Source organism: Poeciliopsis prolifica, unplaced genomic scaffold, assembly GCF_027474105.1.
Source record: "Poeciliopsis prolifica strain line A6 unplaced genomic scaffold, Auburn_PproV2 SCAFFOLD003, whole genome shotgun sequence".
NCBI lineage: Eukaryota > Metazoa > Chordata > Actinopteri > Cyprinodontiformes > Poeciliidae > Poeciliopsis > Poeciliopsis prolifica.
In genome coordinates, this window is record NW_026562378.1 from 9,687,699 (window position 1) to 9,714,099 (window position 26,401).

Consider the following 26,401-nt stretch of genomic DNA (forward strand, 5'->3'; position numbering starts at 1 on the left):
CCCCCCCCTTTACATTAGATAAAAAATGCAAATATCTTAACTAAAATCTACCAAACAAGGATTAATGGAGATTTGGAAAAGGCAAGGAGCCGACTTGGAAATTCAGGCTTTAAGCTGATCCAAGACTATTTAAGGCAATCATTTCACATGGAAGAAATGATAGAAAAATTAAATGTATTAGAAAGCAGATGAGCTCTCATCCATTGAAAAAAAAAAAAAAAAAGTCCTTCGATAAGAAATGCAAAAGTAAACAAAGTTTGAAATGTTAAGTTGGGAGAGATCTTTGCATAAGAATGCTCTCCATTCACAAAACAATGGACAAACATGTTCATTGCTGATCATTTGTTTTCATTGATGTCCATTTATGAAGATTCTCATAAAGTTAAAATGTTTAGCTTGATATAGGATGCTTCCCCTGTAATTAAGCCAGGTAAGGAAAGCAGCACATTACCATCAGAGATTTGTGTGTCATATTGCAACAAGTCAAGATTTCAACGTTCTGTTAAACAAGAACAAAAAACACCAGAGGATGTGACATTTCTCTTTTAACAGGTTTTCCAGAAAGGCCACAGCAACCAATCAAGACTTTACCCTTGCCAAGGACAGGAGGACCAGCTATGTTTCTACTGAGATCTGAGCCCAGTTCCCCATTATTCCATTGCTCTTATCTGCAGAAACACTAAAATCCGGTTAAATGGAGCCATTTCCTCATTTGCCTTTAGAGGTCACTTTTCATGCTTGAAGAACTCCAGTAATTCAAACGGCGCTGGGGGTTTCATTGTAATAATAGCTGGTTCAGAAAAGCTACAGAGGCTTGGTCTGCACTCACAGATCAGTGCTGAAATTGTCTCTGCCCTGCACAGCCAACTGAGTGAGAATGAATCAATAGCGCAGACAAAGCAAGGAGCCTGTGTGATCAATAAAGAAAATAATTAGGTCACATATTTTTGCTTTATAAACCCTGTAGAATGAGTAGGACAGAGCTAGTTACATCCACTGATAGATTTTCAATCCCGATGCTCAGGGAACACCGAGCGAGTGTAGTGCTGCTTCTCATCTTAGTTGCTCCTGGGCCTGGCTATGTCTTGCATAGCAGACGTCAAGTTTTCCCGGTCCGGCAGAGGCTGGATGCCTCAGGACGAGAAGCAAAGACTGCAGCATTCCATACAGATCTCTAAACAGTCTGCAGACTCACAACAGGCGTCAATGATGCCACAGTCCATGTCACAGGGCAGGTCACAGTCACCGCACTCCTCCGATGCGCAGCAGCAGCAGAAACACGAGTCATCACCTGCGCAGGAGCCACAGGTGGCACAGTCCAGCACAATGTTGCAGAGGGTCAGGAACTCACAGAAGAGGCAGGCCAGGATACAGTGAACACAGCAGTCTGCATGGAAAGGGACAAGATGAATGCCTTTATTGGTCTTTCTATGTCTTACATTAGAAATCATTTCATGTTTTAGGCCTATTTGAAAAAATTCTGCTAACATAATTAAAATTAAAACAAATCTCTAACCTAAATACATTATATATATTTTAATCCTTCCTTAGGGTCTGGTTTCATTAATGGCTTCCCATAATGTTGCATGTTGTTCTGCAGAATCTACAGAAAAAACAGATTACTTTCCCAAAGTTAGATGTTACTTTCCCAAATTGTCCATGTACTTTTTAGAGATACTTTCATTTTCCTTGCAAAACAAAAGATACTTGTTGCCTTCCCAAACTTAGCAAGTATTTTCCCAGAATTTATATATTACTTTCCAAAAATTGTTTTCAAATATACAGGCTAATTTGGCCAAACAGACCTCATGGGCCAAACAGTCCCATGAGGGCATTTTAATTCCTAGAAGTTTACAGCAATGCTTAGATATGAGAATGGTCAAATTCACCAAAGTTTAGTACTGTGGATGTTACTACAAAGGAGAGAAGGACTGAAATAAATTGAATTAATGTAGCATGAGATCTCAGTACTTCTAAAATTAGCTCTAATGTTTGATTTTGCTGCCTGAAGTCTCTTCTCACTGTCCTCAAACTCTCATTAGCAGTACTCTACATCTTCATCTGTTTCTCACCATCCTGTGCATCTGTGGGAATCTGGGAGCTGTTACTCTTTGAACTGCTCTTGCTCCTCTTACTGCCCTGGGATGTGATGGAGGGGTTTGAGCGCAGTTTCTTGGTGTGTTTGGGTCCTGCAGAAGATGACGATGAGGTGGAGGAGCCTCCTCTCGGCAGAGAGCCCAGCTTGGGATGTCTGTGAGAGCCGCCATTCCTGACGGGGTTGGACTGAAGGCCGGGCAGGTGTGCTGTGTGCATGTGATGTGGACAGTGCGTCTGAGTGGGGTGCGTGTGTTCATGGCTCTTGACTCCATTGCGTAGCAGGCTGCCGGGCTGCGACCGACAAGGTTGGGTGTGATGGATGGGCGTGGATCTTGCTGCTGGTTGAGCTGTGAAACAACAAAAATACAAACACTTAGACCAAGAAAGATAATTAAACATTAGTTTGTATTAGCAGTGTAATCTTAAATCTTTATTTACTCAAAATTCTATAAGTATAAACATATGTGAAAAAAAATCCCCACACTGTGCAATTTTGCAGCTTTCTGCAATGTAGGGACAACTTTAGAATCTCAGATTAATTTAGCAAACATCTCTGAGCAAAAACTGAATCAACTATGCTCATGGAACTGATACCTATATGTGTCTATATATACAGCCAAAAGACATTTTGGCCATGTCTTTTGCATAGCCAAAAAAATGGCTAAAACCGGCAGATACCAATCTCAGTATATTGTGTATAATTACCAATATATCAACAAAAAAGTACTTCATATAAATGTAAACATGTCAATCTTTACTCAATGCCCTGTTCATTCTACCTCCCTGTGCCACAGAGTGCTGCTTTTTAAAGAAGCCAGGCAGAAAAGAGAGAAAATAAAGAACATTTGATAATCACTTGGAGACAGTTAACTCACGCAGGCATGCTTTGATTGGCTGCTGGTTGTGGTCATACAACAATCTAGTGTTATTTAAGATTCTTTCATTCAGCGTTTTCTAACTTTGCTCCAGATGTCTGGCACGCTGTAGGGCCAGTGTGTGTGTGTGTGTGTGTGTGTGTGTGTGTGTGTGTGTGTGTGTGTGCAGTTGGAAAGCTAGAAGAAGCAGCCATTCTTCTCTCTCCAAAGTGTGTCAAAAGTTAATACCTGGTGCTGTCTAATGTTATGTTTGTTTTTGCTCTTTTCTTCTCAGTTATATATTCTTCCTCTTATGTGTGTTCATCTTCCAACCTTTTATTTTTATCCTTAGTCTTTCGCATAGTTGTCCAGCATTCCCAGCTCGCCAACACACAAATTGCGAAACAATGAAAGTTGCTGTGAGCATTTTATTGTGTTCTTTGTTGTGAAGTATTTCCAGTGGAATTTTGAGCTGTTGAGAAACTCATATTTCATGTTTCTGAGCTTGTGATGTTTGAAATGGTATCTGTATGCAAGTGGAGTATGAGGCAGGCAGGCAGGCAGACAGAAAGTGAGAGAGAAAGAATGAAAGAGAGAGAGAGACGCCGAGTCCGGATTGTCTCCAAACAGAGATTGAGGTTAAACCCACTCACATACAATATATGCATGCAAGAACACGTGTGAACACACACTGCACATGCACACACTGAAAGGAAGGGAGGGGAAAAAATACACAAGGTCCCTTTGTTTGCAAGAGAGAAAATGAAGAAGAAAGACGGCTCGAGAAAAAGGGAGAAAAACTTGAAGGCTGTTACTTCTTGTGCATTTTTGGGATCAGGATGATTTATGGGTGTGACTCATAAACACGATGATTCAGCAATGCAGGCTGGTTAAAAATAACAGCAAATTCAAAGCCAAGTGAGTGTGGCATTAACATGATGAGGTGGAGCAACCACAATGTGTTTCTGATAGCTGAGTGTTTGCCATGAACGTGGTGATAAGACTCAAAGAGGGTCTTGCAACCTTCCGGACAACAGCTTTATGTACATATTGGCAGATATTTTGAGCTAAGAAGCAAGTGAGTCACAATGTTTTAAAGGCCACTCTGCCATCTTCACACCCTCCATCTCCAACTGCTTTTCCTGCTTCTCCGGTACCCTGTACTTACACACTTCCCTCCCCGGATCAGAGAATTGCTGTTTCTCTCCTGAGCCGAAATGAGTCATGACTGTCTCTGTCTGTCTTTATCTAATTGTCTCTTCCACAGTTTCTCTGCGTTGGCAGGAGAGCCTAGCTACAGACATGGGCTCTAAACCATGACAATTAGACCAAAAAAATAAGTGTCTTCTGCCAGCTATCAATTCTGAATGGATTTTGAATGCCAACTATAATACCGTGTTGTTTTCTCACAATTGTTTCTTAATACGGAAAAATATGTAGATTTAGACAGAGTTTGGCTCACAGAAAAATGTTTCCCAACATTTATGCAACATTAAAAACAATTTCAAATGTTTCTAAAGTGCCTGTATTTTGTCCCAGATTCCGTACTACTGGATTTTACTGGGCTTCTTACAGAGTTACAGAGTTTAACTGTTTCACCCAGTACTGATGAATAGGGCTGAGCTTTAATTCAGTATTGCTTTGAAAAAACAATTTCTGACACCACTGGCTGTTATTCAGTGACTTAAGAACTCACAGTGTACATTAGACTTATTTTGTTTTCCCTTACTAATAAAAACAGTATTCAGTTAGAGGCACCATAAGTCAAAATCCAGAGGATGATACAACTGCAAGTGGCAGATCTGCAGGAACTTTTCAGTCCAAGAAATATGAGAACACATAACAACTTTGCCATTAATATTTGTGTCAAAACCTTTTTAGAAATGGGACAGATTGTAAATCTCTGACAGGTGAAGAGTAGGCCCGTCATAATAATCAATAAATCAATTAATCACATGATAAATTAAAACAAACTCAACTATTTCCATTGGCATAATTTATTATTTATCTCTTTTTTTTTCTCTTTCTACCAAATCCTGGAACATAAAAGTCTTCAGTTTGGTGCTTTGGTCTCAACCAGCCATTTGTCGAAGGACAGATTTGTGTACTAAGACTTCAAAATTCATTTTATTTGTTGTTTTGTTTATTTATTTTGGATATTTGAAATGTCTTCCAGTTCCAATGTTAAATGTTCATTAAAATGTAAAGTTTACTGATCTTTTACAATGTGATCTTTCAATTTTATTTTGTCATTACCATTATATCACTTAAAAATGGTCTCAAAACAACAATATTATCGATTATCGCAATAACTTCTCAAACAATTTATCGTCCAGCAATATTAGTTATCATGACAGGCCTAGTGAAGAGTGAACAACATTCTTATACTCTCTTAGCAATCTGTTAGCTAGCAAGAAATGGTTTGCCATCGATAATATTTTCAGTATGTAAAACTGTATAGGATTAGTCCAATTCTTGATTAATCAGAATATTATGAAAAGACATAAACTGTAGAGATGCAACATTAACTTGTCTGGTGACAACAGCAAAGGATTTGCAGGTTGGTCAGCCTTGATTGATAATTGGTTAGTTGGAAACTCAAAAATCCTATCTTTTTTCAATCAGTGAATGCACCATATGAAGCACTAACATCGACATGCTTGATGCAGACAATTATATTTTAGTCATTCTGTTTTTAATAAATGTAATTTAACTCTACTGACAACATATTCACTTTTGTCATTTTAGCAACTAAGTCGTACTAAAAAATTTAAATATAATAGAAATAATAATATATAAAACGTATTTAGGTATGCTCCTCCACAAAAAAATGGCAGCCATCTTTTCTACTGTTGATATGTCTGGTAAAATACAGCTGAACATCTGTCTCGGTTCATCATCTGACAGAAATGTTCAACATTTTTGTGCTTGAAACAATCAGTTTTTTTCTTTTGTGGTTTTCACTTGTGGTTTTCACTTGGGGAAAAAAAAACATCAAAATTAGTCAGAGAATAAATAGGCGGCTTCATTCACTTTTTGTTTTATTTGGCTTATTTGTTTGTGCTTGACAAATAAAGAAAAACGCTGTGTAAATCCTGAAAGAAAAGGCCTTAAATTTGAATGAAAACATATGAGGGTGCAACTTAATGCCCAGGAGCTCTAATGACTAATCAACAAACCACTTCTTCCAAACAGGGTCCTGAAGACATTACTCCCTAAAAAGGTAGACTTTCCAACATGAGTCTGTGTCTTGTTGCTTGGCAGACAACGTGAAAGGAGTTTAAACATGACAGATGGCAAATTCAGAAGAAGAAAGCCAGAGGAAAAGGAGGTGAATTAGTCAGTTTTACAGAAACGGAAAACAGTGGACAAAAAGTCTCTGTGTTTGATTATAATCAAAAGCAACGTCACAGTCCATCTGTGTTTTGAGTCCATCCTCAAAACAACAGCTACCAGAGTGCTCTGCTTTGATGATTAAGATAATAGCAAACAGCTCCTCTCAGTGTGTGCCCTGACTTCCTGAGGAATCAAAATACCATAATTTAAGTTCTCACGCTCTGAAAATATGCTGTAAAAAACAAAACAAAACAAAACAAAAAAACCTCAAACTAAAAATATTACGCCATAAATGCTACTGTGATCCTGTCAGTAATTAATTACATGTGTCTCACTGTTTCCAGTCACGGTTGTGAGTAGTAAAACATCTGTGAACATGAGTTTCCTGCTGCGTCAGTGACGTAAAAGACAACACCGTGCTCATGACATCACCTGGCCAAAAAGTTTTACTGTGTGTTTAAGCCAGCCCCATATGTTAGTAAACCTCTCTGCACATTGTTCTCAGACAGCTTGCCACGCACTTGGAGCCAGACACACGCCATCATCGCTAGTTCTGTGCACCGACCCACACACGGGCTTTTGCAAATGTCAGCAGGCCGTGATCTCACAGCAAGCCTGAGTCACAGGTTTTTTATTTTTATTTTTTTATAAGATCTACACACTCATTGCAAAGCCAAAATATTGTACAAACATTATTGAGTTATTGCTTGAAAATGACACAGTCCACATTTAATGTGCTCTCACAGAACACACGAGTCACAGTACACAGACAAAACAAAGCAAAAATAACAGGAACAGATGTGCACTTTTGCTGTCTGCTGAAGTGCAGAGCTGGTGGAGACAAAACGTGAATGTGGAATTGCTGTAAAGACATGGAGCTGGGGTACATACGCGTCACACTTGCATAACTTATCTTCCACTTCAAAGTTATCAAATTTCTTCCAAAATGAAAACAAAATTGTCAAAATGTCTGGCTGTAAAATGAAAACATTTGAAAAAGTTTAAGGGCTGCAAAAAGCTGTGCAACACAGGGGTGAATTCTTTGATGATGTGCAAATATGATAGTTTGATAACCTTTCCAGAAGAACATATGGAGCGGGCGAATTTCACTTATTTCACATTGGGAAACAAAATGACGCAGAGAAAAAGCCTGAAAAAGAAAAAAAATGGCTTCAAAATGTTTAGACAAGAATGTGAAGTGGAGACAAAGCTCAGACGGGACAGGTAGAGGCAGGAGAATCAGAGTAGACATTCACTCATCCACTTTATTCATAGAACGCTGTGTTCACCTACTTATCCATTTATCCACTTCCTGTTTGAAATGCTGGTTATTCAGTTAGCACAAACCAGCTATTATGATGTCACCTATAGTTGGCCTTGGATTCAAAGAAAAGATCTCGGGCTCCAGCTCTCTAACACATACTCAGATGACAGCTTATATAACCCCTTCCTCGCCCCTAAATTTCTCCTTTCAATCACCACTCACTCACTTAAATCATCTCTCTTCTTCTCCGTGCAAAGAAGGGAGGATGAATTCAGGCCACGAAGGAGGATTTAGATTATTTCACCATGCTGTAGGATTAGCGGCTAAGCATGAGAACAACTTTGTTACATTTTTGAGGGTGTTATTGTTGTGCAGTCTTGTCTTCTGAAGGAATAAATGACGTAACAGAACCAGGTTAGGAGTAAGGTTGAGAAGTTTTATTTGAAAATGAAGGCACAAAAAATAAATGCGGTGGAGTAATGGCACAGCATGACGTGCGTAGCCTTTGGCTCTGGTTCAGAAATTTGACTGTGACTGCACATCAAGGCGAAGAAGACAGTGTCTGTCTCTCTACGACCGAGACAAAACCACAAGACTTGAAACTTGAGAAAGAAAAGCCAGAGACGCTGGTTGATGATATAAAGCGTTTAAAGAAAGCTTGGATTTTTGATGCCTTTTGTTGGTGAAGGTTGAAAGAAAGATGCAGCTTTTCAGAGATCTCATGAAGAATATTGAACGTATGTAAATAAATAAGTAAAAAATGACACAAAATTAGTATTTCTCATTAAATGGATTAAAAGTGGAACATTTGGTTTGGCCAGGATAGACAAAAACTGCTTTACACATGAATAGAAAAGGAGAAAGAAAACCTTGGATTCTTTAACAAATGCAATTAAGAAGTTATTCCAGAGCTTGCTGACATTTAGAGCAAAGTAAGACTCCCCTCTGGGACAAAGAGAAAAATGGCCAAATACTTTTTTTCTTCTTTTAGATCAAACAATGGCCAGACAGCAAGAATGTTCCCAAAGTCAATTTGCCTTGAATCAAACTTTCTGAGCAAACAACCCCACCCTTAAAAAATATTAACCTTAAACTTTTCAACTTTTTCTGATGTTGCAAACCACTGGATGGACAATAAACCATTTCATTGCTGCGCCGACTGTTGTTATTCTGATAGAGTCGAAACCTCCAACCCTGGTTTAATAGGTTTTCTTCCAGGATTGCCCTACATTTAGCTCCATCCATCTTCCCACCAACTCTGGCCACTTTGACCGTAACTGATCAAGAAAAACATCCCCACAGCATGATACTGCCACCACCATCTTCACTTGTGACACATGATGTGTTTATGTGAGGAGTGTCAGTTCTGTGCCACACATACTGTTTTGCATGAAGGCCAATAACTTTGATTTCTGTCTCATCTGTGCACCTTCTTTTAAATGTTTGCTTTGTTTTCTACATTGTTTGTGAAAAAATTCAAAATAGGGTTTCTTATCACTTTCTTACGTATGGTTTTCTTCTTGTCACTCTTCCATAAAGGACAGATTTGTGACCATCACGAAACAACAGCATTTTATATGTGGACTATATTTAACACTTCTGAAAGCAATTATGGGAGGCGAGGATACTTTTCAAGACACTATAATATCAGCTGTATATGCCTGTAGTCAAAAGAAGTATGAAACAAAATAAACAGGAAGCAGGGTGTTGGTTGCTTAATGAATAAGTGAATGAGTCTGCTATTGTTTTTAAAAGAGCCTCCATCTTCCTGCACACACACCATAGCTGCAAATAGTTGCTAAATATCCTGAGGCAGGAATTTTTCAGTGGCCTGTAATCTAGTTTCCTTATAAATGAATCCTGAAAAGGCCTCTGTGTGAATAAAGACGGATAAATGGGAGGCAGAAGCTGGGGAAATATGCTCACTTAATAAGTCATCAGGACTTTGCTTTTTTCCCCTTATTTTGTTATCTATAATCTGACTGACCAATACGTCCAGTGAATCCTAAGTGATTAGTAAAGTCTGAGAAATGCTGACACTCTAACTATCAATTTCCAAAAGAGGAAAAGGCAGGAAGAAACATCATTCAAAATATTGGGAAAAGTGGAAAAGTCAAGAGTTCTGCACATAAACCTCTAAGTTCAGACTTGGGTGGAGATTTGGTCATGTACAAACATTAACTGTGTGTTTGTGAATACCTGACCTATTTCTTTGGGGTGTGTGACTGTATCAGTTAAAGATCAGTAGGACATGACTCATCTGAAGAGCCATCAGTAATGGAAACCGATCAGAGAGAGATCCGTCTCTCTCTCTGACTGTGTCTCAATGAGGGAATGTGTGTTTGTGCTGAAGAAGTTGCTCAGTCACTCACATGTAATGCTGTCGTTGGGCGTTGTGTTGCAACTTTCTCCATCACCATCGCCATCTAATAACCTTTCAGGGGTGCCATTCACCCTTAATATGAGGGGCTCAGTGTAGGTGTAGGCTTCATCTGCAAAAACAAACACACAAACAGGTACATATGGTTAAGCATTAAAAAAGAGGGCAATGTACAAAATATCTATTTTAAATAGAGTGGATTTGCATCCCTTTTTAGATTCCAAATTTTATTTTGTATTAAACATCCACAGGGAAGGTATTTCCATCATTTCCCATCTACCAGCACTTAATTAATTAGAAGAGAGTAGTTTTGCTGACTTCAACAAAGCCAGATTTTGTCTGTGTGTTGGTGAGTGCTCTGTCCTAAACCTCCATCTGGAAGCAGTTAAATCCAACCCCTCGTGGCTGTTTAGGGGTCTATGTGAAAGCTTGTGAAATCTGTGTTGATCCATGTGTGTGTGTGTGTGTCTGAGTTGGGGAGTAAATATATGTTCAAAATGTACACATAAGAGGACATCCATGTGATACACATGCAGTAAATATTACAGGTTGTATGTGTTCAGAGACACCATACAGTCCACTAATGAAGCTGATTTTTTCAAACACAGAGACAACACAGGGACCTTCAAAGTGAGGCAGGCGCAGGCCTCTGAGAGGTGCAGACTCATTCCTGGGTAAATGGGAGCCAGCTGGGCTTGATAAATACACACAAACCGAGCCACGTCCTGTGCGTGGACTCAACACTTCCCGGCTATGTTTATTTACTCTATCCGCGCTCTCACTTCTCTATCTGTCCTCTCCTGCATGTCCCCTGGCTTTTCCATATACTCTCAATTTCACATTCCTCTGCACATTTGAATTAATTCAACAGACTGATAGCCACTATTTTGGCAGAGCACATCATCTCTGAAGAGGCTGAGATGTAGACATTTTCAAGAGGCCGTGTGAAGAGCCTATTAGTTGTCACTATTTCACTTTTAGCCCACAGTCATTTATATTCTGGCTGTTGCCCATGTCTATAGGCACCATAGAAAGACTGCAAGTCCATCACAGAAGTGAACATCCACACCCGGGTGGACTTAAGGGTAATGTAGTGAGAATCAATAAATTATCATGCATGTTTTTAGGCTGTAAGGAAAGAAAAGCATATGCTGAAGGAGAACATGCAAACTAACGAGTCAAGGCCCCTGACTAAGATTCAAACAGAGAATTTTATTGTTGCAAGGCAACCATACTAACAACTTAAAATAGTAAAGTAATGTTGACTTTCATGCATTTAAAACAGCCCAGCACATAAAAATGTTACAAAACCTGAAGTAAATTTCTACATTGTGCATTTTGCCCAGTATCACTGTTGAAACTAAATATTAATTACACCAGAGATTACCAGTGTTGCAACATAATCTGAGGTTCATGTCACACAGACTGTGTTGTGAAACAGACCTGAGTCTATTGTCAGGGTCTTGTGCAAACATGACATGGAGCAAAGGTGAGATTACTTGAATGTCAATTCTTCTTATTTACACATACAAGACAGCTGTGCTGGAATCCATGAAATTTAGCTGAAGGAAGTTTCTTTTTTTTTTAAATTTGAAAAAGATGAGACCAAAAGCTATAGAAGGTTATAGAATGCATAGCTAGATTTTGGTAAAGAAAAATTCAAACAAAAAATTTAAAAGCTTTGGCTATAATGAATATGTTCAATGCTGCACGTAGTATACAAAACAAAATGCCGGATTAAAAATAAAAAAAAATACTACCACATTTTGTTTTTAATTCAAATGTGGTTTTATTTATTGTGTCAGAATTTATTTTACAATAAGTTTGTTTTATAAACAATGACAACAACTTAGTTTGTTCTTAGCACTGTAATGTAATTTTTCCCACAAATTCAGCAGAAACAATAATGTAGTGAGTACAGTGCTTTTGTCTGAGACATTTAACAAAATTATGAGCAAATATTACTTATTTAGTAATCTTTTATTAGTCTTTAAAGAGAATGCTAAGAGTTGTTTAATTTTTCTAATATATATCAACTTGATGTATTTGCTGTGGCTACAATCCAGTTGAAATGACTGATTTCATTGTAAAGCATCTTTACGAATCCTTCGAGGATTGAAAAGTGCTATATAAATCTGATGTAATTTAATTTCAAACAAACATTTTGTCATTATGTTGCAGATCTTGTCTCTGACACGTGGACAGTGTTTTGTGATAACTTTTGGATGCAAAAGAATATTTCTGATTTCTGAGCTATTAAAACCTTTTTATCTAGATTTGAAAAGAAAAATATACAAGTGCTTGTTAGTAGATTTTCTTTTCAGTGCAACAGATGTGATTTTTTCAATGAGTGTTGACTCAGTATCGACTTTAATACTAAGAGGAGAATGACAAACAAAATCCCTGAAGTCTTTATAGCAAAGAACAAATAAACATAAACATGTTCAAATACGATCATGAAAGAATTGTGCAATTTATTTCTATGCCAGGGATTTATTTGCACAACTTTTTAAATCTTTATTGTCCTCGATTATTCAGAACTGCCCTTTATTTTACCAGATGAGATTTCAGCTGCCTGCAGGGTGGTATGATCTAAAAGTGTATTGCTTCTGACTTAACTAGCCTTTTTTTTGGAAAACATTTGAACCACAATTGTTGAGCCTAAGCACTTTACCACCAAAGCTGTGGTGCCATTCAACTTCCCCTTCAACCAGCTGCGTGCTGGCACCAACAACAAACCACCAACCCACTCAACCTCTGGGCCGTTTCTGAGATCTGAAAATGATGAGACAAATCAAACTCAGACGGCAGCAACAGAGAATGGGTTGTCTGTTTATGTTTTAGGATGAACATGTGTGCTTGTTTGTGACTGTGCACCGATGTCTCTTTGATGTGTTTCTGCAGTACGGTGTATGTACACGTGTCAGGAGCCTTAAAAGGGTGACTCAAAGGTACTGCAATCCTCCAAGTAAACAATTAACCATTAAAACAAAGGCATATGTCTCCCACAGGGCAATGATTAGTTCAAACACACAGCATACACACTGACATTATTTAGATGAGAAGGCAAACGGTTTGACATATCCCGTAACAACTGCAGGGGAGAAAATCCTCCTGCTTCTCAGATAAAATGAACTTGTTTTTCCAGAAAACCATTCAGAAGTTTTTATGTTTGCTTCTTTTCCCAACCCCCTGAAAACTTTTTCTACAGCTTTCAAAATGACCTTACAAAGCATTTTTTATCCCCACATGTTGTTTTGTAACGCCCACAAACGTCAATGTGTTTTATAGGGGTTTAATGTCATAGCTCAGTAGAACCACCTTTGGCTGTGAATACATCTACAAACATTTTAGAGAAACTTTTAAATAAAGTCTAAAACAGTTTTGCCAGTTCTTCACAAAATCTTTTTCATAGCATTTTGAATGTAAGTGGAAAGTGCAAAATCATATCTTGAAGGCTAATACCGAAAAGAAAATCTTGCATTTTTAAATCTCTCCATAAGTAAAAATGTTATAAGTGAGACATAAATCTGTATTTAATCACCTCTAAATAAATAGTTTTAGAACCATCTGCATTTATAACCCCAAATGTTTGTGGTATTTCTGCACTGATGTACAGACTGAAATTTCTGCCCATTCATCTTTCTTTAATAGTTTAAGAATCGGTTAACATACATTTTTAAGTTTTGCCACATATTAGACTGAGAACTAATTTGGATTTAGGTCTGGACTTTTACTTGGTCCTTCTAACACATGGATAAACTTTGAAGCCATGCCGTTGCGATTCTTGTTTTAGAGTTGCTTTCCTGTTGGAAGGTAAATTTCTCCCAAATCATTTAATGCTTTTCACTAAGGCCAAAAGTTCAATTTTAGTCTAACCACTACTGACTTACATTCAATTTATTCTGAATCTGCAGGTTGCAGTTGTACCATGCTCTTTCCATTTTTAAAGAGCCGAATTAACAATGGTTCATAAAATGTTCAAAGCCTCATACATTGTTAAATAAATTAACTGATTCAATCTTCCCTGCTCACTAATGTTCTCTGACAAACTTCTGAGACTATCATAGACCAGCCGCAGTGAAACTTAACTTAAATTAGGTCCTATTTACTGATTAAATGGTAGTTAAAAGAGCTGAAGCTGAATGAATTGTAAATTTTTTCACTTGTATTTCTAAAAAGCATTTAAAAACCAAAATTGTATCCCTTATAACACATCACTGCTTTGTGATGGTCTGTCATGTAAAATCGCAACAAAATACATTGAAATTTGGTGTTCTAATGTCACAAAAAGTGCAAATATTCACAACGCTTGAATAATCCTGGAGTGCAGATAGAGAGAGGTGTCAACAGGAACCATATATGGACTTTCTTAACACCTATAAAGAAGGAATTAGGCATACACAAATACACCACAGGTGGTAATTAAGTAAAAAAATTATTTTGTGGTGTGGGACTTTTCAGCTGGATTTGCTTAACCACTTTAGACCTAATCACAAAATCTTAAATTGCCTGTATCAAAAGGGTGCCTCTGGATTTTATTTGGGCCAAGTTGCACTTTATTGTATTTTTTACGCACAAGCTAACTCATTAAAAAGAAAAAAAAATCTGAATATATCCACATCCACTGCTGCTAATTAGGATTCTAATTTAGATATTTTAAGTATTGGAATAGTTTATATGAATTGAAGGTTTAGCCACAACACAAATTATGAGATGAGATGCCAAACTAACTTTGTGACCGGCAGTAAATACTGGAACCAAGTCAAACTATGTGCAACTACTAAGTTCTTTATAAAGAAGAAAATGACAAAACTAAAGGAACACCCAACGAGAAAAGTGGTTTGGGTTCTTTTACTACCCGTCAGCAAATAATCATGCAAACATCGATAAAGAAATGAAAAGAAAAAAGGGTGCAATTCTGAGGCTGCCAAGAGCAAACAGAAGCATGCACACACATACACACACACTGAGCGCTGCATTGGAATATGTCCAGAATCATAGATTACAGTGAGAGAAAGAAGACTTGTAAACTCATTAAAGACAAAAAACTGTCTGCGGATGAACAGGCTTTTGGGTAATTTTACTGTGTGTCTTTGTCTCCTCTGGGCCATGAAAAAACACAGCCACTTACATGACAACTATACACCACACAAGCACAGTAAAAATTAAGGAGCAATTTTAAGGTGCAATATTAATGCAGTATCATAATAAAGTGTTGGCAAAGACATTAGCAGTCAAAATAAATAAATACAATTAAATAATTCAGAATGAACCAGAATGAATCAATAGCTTTAACTTCAAAATGGTTTGCACTTGTAATAATTTTCTTCATGTTAAATTCTGTACCAGAGCTTACTCTCACAAAGAACCTGGATGGTCTCTGCAGGGTCTCTGAGAGGTCTATCACCCTCAAAATGAGTAGTGCAAAGAGATCCCAAGCGCACTCCAGATTAGAGAAGCTGCGCACTTGTCGTTATGCAGGAGAGACTCAGAATATCCCGAATCTCTGTGCTAACATCATGGTGGCTGTACGTTTGAAGGAGGAACCTGGTAGCAACAGGGGAGGCACATCCAACAGCATGCAGGCATTGCATGCATTGGTGGACTTTGCTCATCAGAGGATTTGAAGGAGGACTGGTCTCATGCCAATCTAGCCACAACCACACTAGACTGGCAGCACATCAAGTAAGTCATTGTGAGGCCTCTGGCACTGTGACTGCAATTCCTGACATCCTAGTGCTGCTCTTGCTGCAACAAAAACTCATATTTGCTTTGCAAATATGTGAAGCATATTTGCAAAAAGCATGGTGAGAATAAGAAAAAATGGAGCAGACTCACAGGTTTTACAACACACAACTCATATCCACACACAGCTTCAGGGTCCAGAGCCTCTGTTCAATGGGCTCACAATGATCAGAAAAAGCATTTTTTGGTGTATGATTTTGTCTGACTGCTTTCGGTTACAGACACCCACAGACACCTGCGTAAGCTTAAAATTACTGTGTTGGATGAAATTATGAAAATACTGATTATTCTTCCTTCTCTGCCACAAAGCTTAAACAGGTGGTTGAAGGACAGAAAATTATAAAATATTGAAAATACCTTGAGGAAAATTCTGCAGACTGTGTGGAAACCTTTATCATGATCATAAATACAGTCATGATATCTGTAATAACAGCAATGTAGAATATCCAGAAAAAAGCACAACTAAAAGAGTGAAAAGACTTTTGGTTCTTTTCACTCTAAAAACAGGTCTCCAAAATGGCTGTAAAGTTGGATTGTTCTTGGAACGTCTGAAAACAATAGAACACTCTTAATTAGTGTGAATGGAGCCTTACAGTCTGAGTAGTTTGTGCTTTATTTTCTTACCCTGATCAGGCAGATTTTATGTTTCGTGAATTCAGCTTGTGAAAGGTTAAACAGGGTTGCTTGCAGATTCCTCCTCTTTCCTGCTGTGTGTGCCTAGTCCCCTTCAGTGATCCTAAAACTTCTAATTTCCTGGTGAGATTTGTAATTCTTGAAGTAATGCCTCAATCTACCTCTGGTCCTATACATGCTAGATACACCGTCAACAACTCAAAAGGACGTTGAACCTCAGGCATCTCAATGAGATACCTAATCTTGTGGCTTCATGTGAAGAAGCAGCCTAATGCTGAGCTCTCCTTCAGTTCCTACTTCGCAGCCAAGCTGCCCTATTCAAACAAAACTGCTTTTTGGGATCCTCCTATACTCATATTTTTGGTCATCACCTAAGTTGTGTAACTTAAAGTGAATATAGTTTTTTTCTTTACTTTAGATTTGTGTGACACTCTTAAGTTCAATCTTTCAAAAACGAGGTTTACATATCCAGTTTTCCAAATGCAGAATTAAATTTTAACCATATGCAAGAGGAATATTCTTACCACTGCTGCAGACAATGTAATATTGTTGAGATTTATATAATTTAAAATAATATTTATTATTACTACTTCAAACACTACTAAAAGATAAAAGCTGAAATCAGCTTGAAAGCTTGAAAATATATGGTGGGCCGGACATAGATGCATAGCTTTAATGTAAAATAATTTGATCATGCTTCTAACTTAGGGGCAGCCAATTTAATCAAGAAGATGTAGAGTTCATTCTTGGCTGCACCACTTGGCAGATGTAAATGGAAGTGAGAAATAAAAAAATATATACTCTACATTTTTAAACTCTTTTTTAACATGTTAGCGTAACTGAAAAATACCAGCCAGGAGATCTACAACAGGCATAGACATGAAATCTGATGTTTCAAGATAAAATATTTATCTTATGTCTGAAGATGTTATCTGTGCCAAACACAAAGGATAACCATCCCAGACCTCCAGATCTGTGAAAAACATATTTGACTTTTTGCTGAGAGCACAAACAGTTTTGACTTTACTTATCGTTTCAGTCACCCAAGTCTACGCTACGAAAGTGTGCTGACAAGCCTGAAAAGCACATGCAGAGGGATGCTGACTACAACTATTATTTCTTTATTGTATTTCATACCAAAGGTGTTGGATTAAAAGTTTGAAAGTGAGAAACAGAGATTTTTCTGTCAGTTCATAGAGACACACTCACAAGAAAACGAGACTAGAAAGGCCACCAAAGCAAGGTTGCAAGGTGGGAGAGGAAAATATAGTATGCTCATTTTTGTTGTTCAAATATGCAGTAAAATTTCTTCAAACTCTTCCTGGTTTATTTTGATCTCTGCAGGAAACCAAATTAGACACGAGGCTCAACAAACCTCAGGCACCAAAAAGGGATGAGTGGAAACAGCCATATGCACACACTGAAGCAAAGAGCAGAAACATACAAGATGCTGCAAATATATTCATAAATGGTTCAGTTATGTTAAGAATAAAGAGGACAAAATAAAATAATAATTTTAGCATGGTTGTCAATTTGCCCTTTGCACTAAAGAGAGTTTATTGAAACTAAACTACTTTTTATGCTTACATTACAATGTAACTATAATAGAAACACTTAAATAAATACCTTCTCTTCATAGGCATATTGGTAACATCAGTGGCTGGATAAATTACAAGGGTGGAGAAAGGCTGCTCCAAACCACCCACAATGCAGCTGTGTTATTTGAACATACACTACATGTAGTCATACTCTTACTTCATATAAATATACAAAACCCCCTTTAAATTGCTCATGGTATGTATTGCAGGAGAAACTCTGAAGCATGTCACAATAACATTTAAGTGTTATATGCATAAACATAAAGATTTTAGTGGTGGTGATTTTTGTTCTTGTTTGAACAACCATGGATGGCCTTTTGTCCACATTTACACATGACATGCTGTTTTTAATCAAATGTAAATTAAAACGCTTTTTTTTTACATTGTTTTATTACTGTGTTTGAGAGAAATCTATCTCATTTCAAATCAGAAAAAAAACAACATCTTGGTTGCATAAGAACAATTTTACATTTTAGTCTGTCAGGCATTCTAATAATTTCAATTTTAGAGAATAAAAGCTCAAAACAGTCAATAATACTCCCAGCCCTCATTTTTTTTCTCCCCAAAAACACTTTAAACATTTTTTTAAATGCACGCTAATGGAAATTACAATGAAAACTGTGTGATAAATCGGCACATCTGAAGGAAATTTTGGAAGTTGTCAGTGGCAGACTATATAAGCTTGTGCATGTAAGACGTTTTGTGGAAGAAGTATTTTATTGGCGTACATATAACTTGGATCCTTGTGGATGTAAAAAGACAGTTTTATTTTAAATGCGGTGCTGTTTACTTAGTGATATGAGACTTTTAAAAGGTAAGTTGGACATTATTTTGTGTTTCCGAGTGGTTTGACAAAAGTGTTTACTTTTGTCCACATTTATGATTTTATATATATATATATATATATATATATATATATATATATATATATATATATATATATATATATATATATATATATATATATATATATATATATATATATATATGATCTCAAAAATCTTAGCTTTCCAATAATCTATAATATGCATATTAACCTAAAAAGGGTTTCACAAAAAACCCATAACATTAAATCCCTCCCACAGATGCAAGAAACACCATGGAAAATCAACCACATGCCACTGACACATTGCTTTGCTTCAGTTAAACATCCCACAATCCTTGGTGGGCTATATCATTATCACTGCCCAAATAAATACCACAAGGCTACTGACATATTAAAAAAAGAGTAATGTCAATCAATATCAATGTTAATGCCAATATATTGTGCATTCCTACTCACAATTAAATAAAATCGGATGAAAAAATTAAAAAAACAGCGAACCGTACAATTGCATATCACTTTTGGTGGAATCAGCCAGAACAATGGCTCTAGTTTTCCAATTAGAGCTAAGCTGTAGCTAGTCCTTCACAATAGGTATTCACAACCCCACCTATTTCTGGTGAAGGTTGTCTTTGTTGTTGAATGAGTGGAGAGTTGATCATACTTTGATTGCTATGTCCAAAAGTTATGAGTAATTGGTTGTTTCAGAGTATGTCATGATAAAAGATGAAGTGCAGCTGATTCACAACACGCCTGTCACCTCGTGGAAGTCCAAACTCCTAACCTTCTGACAACAATACAAATATCTTATCGTTGATCCAGTGCCAACTTTGTTACAGTGGTTTTAAAGAGTATCAAAATACTGATCCGAAGGGGTTTCATTTCTTTGTTTGACCTCCGACGTCTTCAATCCGTGATAATGACCTTAATTAAGTCATAACTCTTATACTGGGAGCTCAAAGCTGTATTCATTAAAATTGTCATTTTTATATAAATGACATTGTTTGATGAGTAAAGCAGACATTAAAAGAAGCCATTTAGAAAGAAAGATTGAGACAGAAAGGGAAATAAAGAGAGAATGGTGGGATAATTATTGTTCGTAAAAGTGACCAGAGGAGCTTAGCATGTGGTGAAAGGCTCCTGTTAAATACACATACTGCCTCATTGTATCTTCCTGCTTAAGTGACAGCAACTCTCTCAACAAGCAAGAGAAGCATACACACAACAAAATGTTGGTCTTGTAATAATGAAGTAGCAATTTCTTCTGTTAGGAAAATACTCCTATGTGGGAACCAACAGGAATGCAACTTGCACAGTATTTTATAAGTCTGCTTTATGCTAATGCTACTAACTCTGTGTCATAACTCAAACTCATAGGAGATACAAATTAACAATGAGTGTGAACATAAACATTCACAGACAGATCATCTGCAAAGACTGTAAAATTTTAAATAAAGGCGAAACAAATATTTGTGAAGCAATATCCCCAACCCTGTGTGTCAGAACAGCATCAGTTTATTGCAGCAAAAGCATCTGCTATTTAACTTGTCTATTTGTTGGACTAACAATATGTCAAACCTAAATATGAAGCCGTGAAATGAATTATGGATTTCTGGAAGAGAATATCAAAAATATCAACTATCAAAATAGAATGACTAATCAAAGACTTTTAGTACTAATAAAACATAAAGTGAATAACTCTCCACTGATGTCTCAATATTATATTGAGACATGCATAAAAACCATAACATAATTACCAAGTCAAATCTAGTTAATCTAGTTTGGATTGGAATATACAAAACGTTAATATATTTGTGAAAAAAACAGGATTTTTAGTTTTCTCAAAAAATTCCTAAATATATGTTGTTCCTTTGAAACTGCTATTGCTTGTCGCCTAACATACACACCATTTTTACATCCTTTTTTATGTTGTAAGAAGGATTGCTTGAAATGTCAGATTGATACAGGTTTGTTTCCTTGCTCACAGTTTGGTTTGGGTTGGATGTGGACGTGGATTGAAGCAGAGTTGAAAGCAGCACCTTGTTGCCTTCAGCAGCAGCTTCACCAATCTTTCGTTCACCTTGATTCACCTACTAACTGTGATCCACACACACTGTGGAGGTAAAATAATCTACACTTAACACTGTCTTTGCTCCCTGAGGAGCACCCACAGGTGAAAATAGCACAGAAAAGACAGCATGTTTGGGCACAATCCACATGTTTAATTATTATAAAGGTCCTGAGGAATCATCATTAACTATACTTATACTCATAGCGGTTAACCACAGTGCTATGAAACAGAGATGTCAGTGTGATAAGAAAATATTCTCTACCCTATTCCTGGCCAGCTGAGTCGTAAGATTCCTTTGAAAACAAGCAAAAACAAATATAAAACGCTATAAAATATATGCAGCAGCTATGAAATATTTTTGTGGCAGGTTCCCGTGACAACAAACCACTTAAATCTCTGCACACTACCCTGTCTGTAAACCACACCTATACTAATTACCTCATATATCTGCACCCAGATATACACTTAGTGCAGTTGTTTTCACTGCAAAACTTGATTGAACTTGAACCATAATTGGCCAATCCTGGTTGAGTCATTCAGACACATAACAGCCCTGAGCTGAGTCCACATCGTCCTGTTCCCACCCCGCCATGTCAGTCATCGGTTAGCATGACAAAACACACAAAGGGAAGGGTCACGGGTTCATTCCCTAACTCCCATGAGCCCCATTGTGGCATTTCAGTGTTCCACTGGGCTGAATTGGTCCTGACCCCACAGATCATCCAAGGCGGTACGTCACCTGAATACACAACTGTTGTGCCTGTCAGTGATAGTGCCTTGGAACTAATGAATCACCATTATTTCCAGGAAAAATACTGAATTGTTTTTTTGGGGGTTTTCTTGTCAGAGAAACTACAAAAGTGTAGGCTTTGGGGGGCTTCTTTACATACAGAAGAAGACAAACTTCTACCTGTATACCCTTTCATAGAGGTGGATGAAAAGATTAACTCTAAATTATGTGGCTGGCTTGTAAATAAAGCATTATACAAAGCATACAGCTGCTTCATGTATCCAACTACACGAAGGAGATAAACTTCTTACCATAATATCCTCCACAGGCAGCAGCGTCATTATGAGTCACACACCCAAATACAAGATGACTAAAGAAGGACCTGCCCAATAAAGCCTCACGTTTCACCTCTTGGTGTTGTTGTTTTTTTCCCAAAGATTTTGCTAAGTATGTACGCATCAGGTCTATTATCTTCAGAGCAATAAGAGGCATGAGCTGTGTCTGCGTACAAAAAGTTATGTGATTATTTTTATCCTGGAAATAAACATAATTTTGTTTTCATTTATTTTGCATTCTATTAAGTTGCTGACACAAAAACAAATTAGAGAAGTTTTTTTTTTTAAATGTTTTTTCTGCTTTCTGTTCTCTCTTTTTTTCAAAAACACCTAGTCTTTGCTTTCTGTTCCTTTTTAAGCATTCATATTAATGAATGAATGCTTATGAAGGCTTGATCAAACATGCAAGCCCAGCTCAGTGCAGATTGACAAGAAAATTATCATTCAAATTCCCATAAAAAATGTAACTTATATCATAAATAGATTCCTTTGATACAGAGTGCAATATTTCAAGTAGTTATGTCAGTTAATCTTCGATATTATGGCTCAGAGCTAATAAAATTAATCTTTGGAAATATAGGATATTACATGTGACCAGTAAAAAAATTATTTTTAAGACAGAAATAACATAATATGACAATTGTATGGCATAAAATCATGGGGAGGATTGCAAAACACAAAAGGTCTAGATGCTTCCTGCCCACAAAGAAAAGTAGAGTAGAAAAAAGTTGCACAAGAAATAGGAATAACCGAGGAATGAGAGGATGTTTCCAGGACATGGGCAACAACTCATACGACACATCAGAAGTGTCTTGTCTGGCTTGCCTGGACTGTTGGGCCAAAATGTTGTTTTTGAGATGAAAGTCTAGTTTGCATTTCAGGCAGGGTGCCTGCTGGTGTCCAGTTTGTTTTCTTAAATCAAAAATCACCAGCATGTCAACCAAACACTGTTAGGGTAACTAACGCTTCACTTTTCTGTCACGTTTCACAGAGATGCTAAATTCAGTGGTATCACAGAGTAACAGGTCAGCAAACTCACCTGAACAAGTTTGCTGAACAAATTAGTAGAAAAATGAGACACCAGAGCCAACAATGCAAACTGGAGGCCACAATAAAAACAACATGGGGTTCCTTAACCCATCAACAGAGCCACAGGGTATAACCTCCATGCGACGCTGCATTGATGCAGAAATGTAAGCAAAATAAACCTTGACCAAAGCTTGAGTGCCAATATTGTACAGTGAAGGGGCATACTTTGCAGTAGGCAAACATTGCTTTGTTGCAGATCAGTTATTTATTGGTCTTGTGCAGTATTCACATTTTCTGAAATAGTGAATTCTGATTCTCATTAAATGCGTTGTGATAAATTAATAGAAATACATTTCTGAAATATATCACTCTGTATGAAATGAATCAGTTTCATTTTATAGTTACTAAAATAGGTTCATGATATCCAAATTAATGGACATGCAACTTTAATTGTCGAATTTCTCTGGGATGTTTTATCTCTTACCATCACCAGGAAGTGGCGGTGGACTTGTAGAGCTGTTCTCACTCTCTGTGTTCCAGTCTGTGCGTGAACTTGGAGCTGGAGGGTCAGGGTTTTCATTATCAGGTTGCTCTGCGGAGATGGTAGTGGCACTCCTCTCCTCATCCATGGGCGTGGGCCTGCTGTTCATGGAGGAGGTGAATGAAGCAACAAGACCGTATGAATAAATGGGTTGACCTCTTTGAATAAAAAATGTAACATCTAAACATGTCAGTATGAGTAGTGGCCACTAAGATGAATATGCAATAAGCGCTTTAGAAATAAGTAACCAGCTGTAATGTTTTCATCTTCCACCATTTCAGGCAGACTCACCATCTCTACCATTCATCTTAAGGCAGATAGTTTGATGTCTGCTGCAAACTCTCACTGGGCATGTTTTTGTGCCAGGTAATTTCCTCAAATTTAATGTTTTCATAACTTATTTCAGCTAAACTAAACACATTTTTAGTCATGATAATCACATTGTACCTAATCTATCGAATAAACATTAACTGGAAGATGGCACAACCACTTGCCCAAAAATAACTCTGAAACCCTTGAAGGCATAAGGAAACACCATGACACTACTTGTTCTGACAGTAAATAGTTTTTGGCTGCAAATGAAAGGAATTCTATAGATATTTAAAAATAGTCTGCAACTATTGAAAAGTAAATCTAGTGTAGTAAAACTACTGAACACTGAGACAGATTCATACATTTCAAAGCAAGTATGGTTTGAAGTAACTGCAGAACTTATTCTACAAGACCCAAGTAGGTTTTCAGTGAATATTAGAGTGTAGTGCTTAAAATACATTTTTCAGTATAACACAAAATTGTTTCTATATTTCCTCATAAAAATACATATTTTTGAAAACAGAAAAAAATACTTCAATTTCTGCTATAAAGTGTTATTATATATACTAAATTTTGTAAGTAAAATAATGATATCATATGTTTCCCTCCTGTTAGGCTGAATAAAATATGATAATAAAAATATATCACAGCTTCACATTGAACTCATTAACTTTCACATTAACTTTAATTAATGTGTTTTGTTCACAATAGTCCGAATGAGGTCTAAATCTAAGATTTGGGGATTTTGAACTGGATGATGACATCTAGTTTAGACTCTATAAAAGGATAAGATTAAATTAAATAATAAACCTTTCACTTTCGAGTCCAATAGGTGGAAGATAATCAAATAGCAATTTGCTAGCAGTTAACAACTGTGAGGTGCAACCACTGCAATTAACCGGCCACGCAAATGAGTAAATTAGCAAAACACATAAGTGCCCTATCAATTTACCTTGCGGATAGATTAAAACAAGAGAACTTTCCGTGTTCCGTCTCAGATAAATTTTGCCTCGCTCCTCGTAAATGTGTTGTGCTCGCCAGTTTTTGAAGGCCTCGGGCATCCGCTCCAAAATATGAGACAGCAGCTCTCTCTCTCTTTCTCTGCCTCACGTGCAGCCAAAGAACGGCGGGCGCGCGCCCCACCAGTCAAACCAGCTCAGCTGGGCAGCTGTGTTTGCGCGCTCCCGTGGCAACAGGGCTGCACTCACTGTCCAAGGAAAAGTTTTGACAATACACAGCGAAGTTCGGGGAAACAAAGGCTCAAACAGAAGACGTTCATTTTACGGTCACAAAAAATAAATAAATAAAATAAAAAAAAAATCCCGCGACATAAACTTCTGAAATAGCGAAAAGTTTGTAAAGGTTTCGAGGGGGAAAAAGAACGACGTGCCAAATTTAAACACGTTCCGTGAGAAGCTGCAAACGCATTAAACTATTATATTCGGGAAAATGTAGCCTCCAGGGCCTGGAGTCGCAAAATGTGGCAGATATTTTGTTTACCTTGATTGCATGACTGTGCTCTGATTAAAAGCGAGTGTCTGCATGCCGAGGCCGAAAAAGTAAGTCGTTTTTCTTACTTTTGTCTTCACAATATCACGGGGGGGAGGACCCAAATAAACAAAACAAAACAAAAAATAACACAACCTTACCTTCTCACTGTCTGCGACACTAAAGCAACCAAAATGTTTATTTATTGGTCTAATTCATCTCATCTCCCTCGCAGGACCTCGAGCTCCGCTGGAGTCCTCTTTCTTTCCAAACTCTGGTCTCTTCGCGGCGTCAAAAAAAGAAACTCTCCTCGGTTCATACAGGTGATATAAGCTCCAAAATACAGAGCATTTTCTTCAGCACAGACAATCTTCTCTCCGCCTCCAAAGTGCCTGGCTTCGGCTCGCCCCGTCCTCCAGCAAAACCAGATGTGGCGAAAGTTTTGACTCCGCAGAAACCTTTGTTTTTCAGGTTTGCTCGACCACTGCTGAGAAAGTCCAGTTCCTCCTGGAGAATTCAGCTAAGCTAATTATAAGCTCAAGCTGAGGTGTGTGCCTCCTTTTTCTGTTATTTCGCCCCCTCTCACATCCACTGTGTCAGCCTTTGACTTGTGCTGCTGCCTGCTGCTGTTGCTGCTCCTGCTTTTTGGACAGGAAACTACAGTCAGCAGTGATTGTGCTTCCTCCAGGCAATAAAGTAGTTGGGCTGAACTGTACTGTCATATAATTACCCCTTTAACCCGAACCAGACAGAGCACTAACACAGACAAGCTTTCATTACAAATTTGAAGTCCAGAAGCCAATGTTTTGTCATTAATAATGAACAGTTTAGTCTCCAGGAGTAGTAATGCTGTCAACAATGTATAAGCGTTTATCATCAACAGTGTAAACATTCTTACATTCTTACGCCATATAACATGTTATATAACACACATACAAGAAAAATTATCACAATCTCCTTTTTTTGTCTGAGATAAAATGTTTTCTGCTGTAATTTAAATGTGTATTATGGCAATGTTGCTGTTTTTGTTTTCCATGCCCTTATGTTCCGAGAAAATAGTTTCACTTTAAAAGCAAACAGTAGGTAACCGTTTTCTTTAAAAGAACAGCCAAAACATGTTGGAGCAGGAATCCATCAACAGATAAAGTCAAAACTTCTTAGA

At 37.4% G+C, this 26,401-nt stretch overlaps 1 protein-coding gene across 1 annotated transcript; it reads right to left on the reverse strand.

Annotated features, from left to right (window-relative positions):
• Nucleotides 1–212: 212 nt before the first annotated feature.
• mdfi (MyoD family inhibitor) lies at nucleotides 213–25,859 on the reverse strand. Its single transcript, XM_055027604.1, has 5 exons — nucleotides 25,401–25,859; nucleotides 23,383–23,540; nucleotides 9,924–10,043; nucleotides 2,073–2,444; nucleotides 213–1,387 (listed from the first exon to the last, which is right to left on the reverse strand). Exons 2-5 carry the CDS (start codon nucleotides 23,525–23,527, stop codon nucleotides 1,134–1,136), a joined length of 891 nt encoding a protein of 296 aa, XP_054883579.1. The 5' UTR covers nucleotides 23,528–23,540; nucleotides 25,401–25,859; the 3' UTR covers nucleotides 213–1,133.
• Nucleotides 25,860–26,401: the final 542 nt, after the last annotated feature.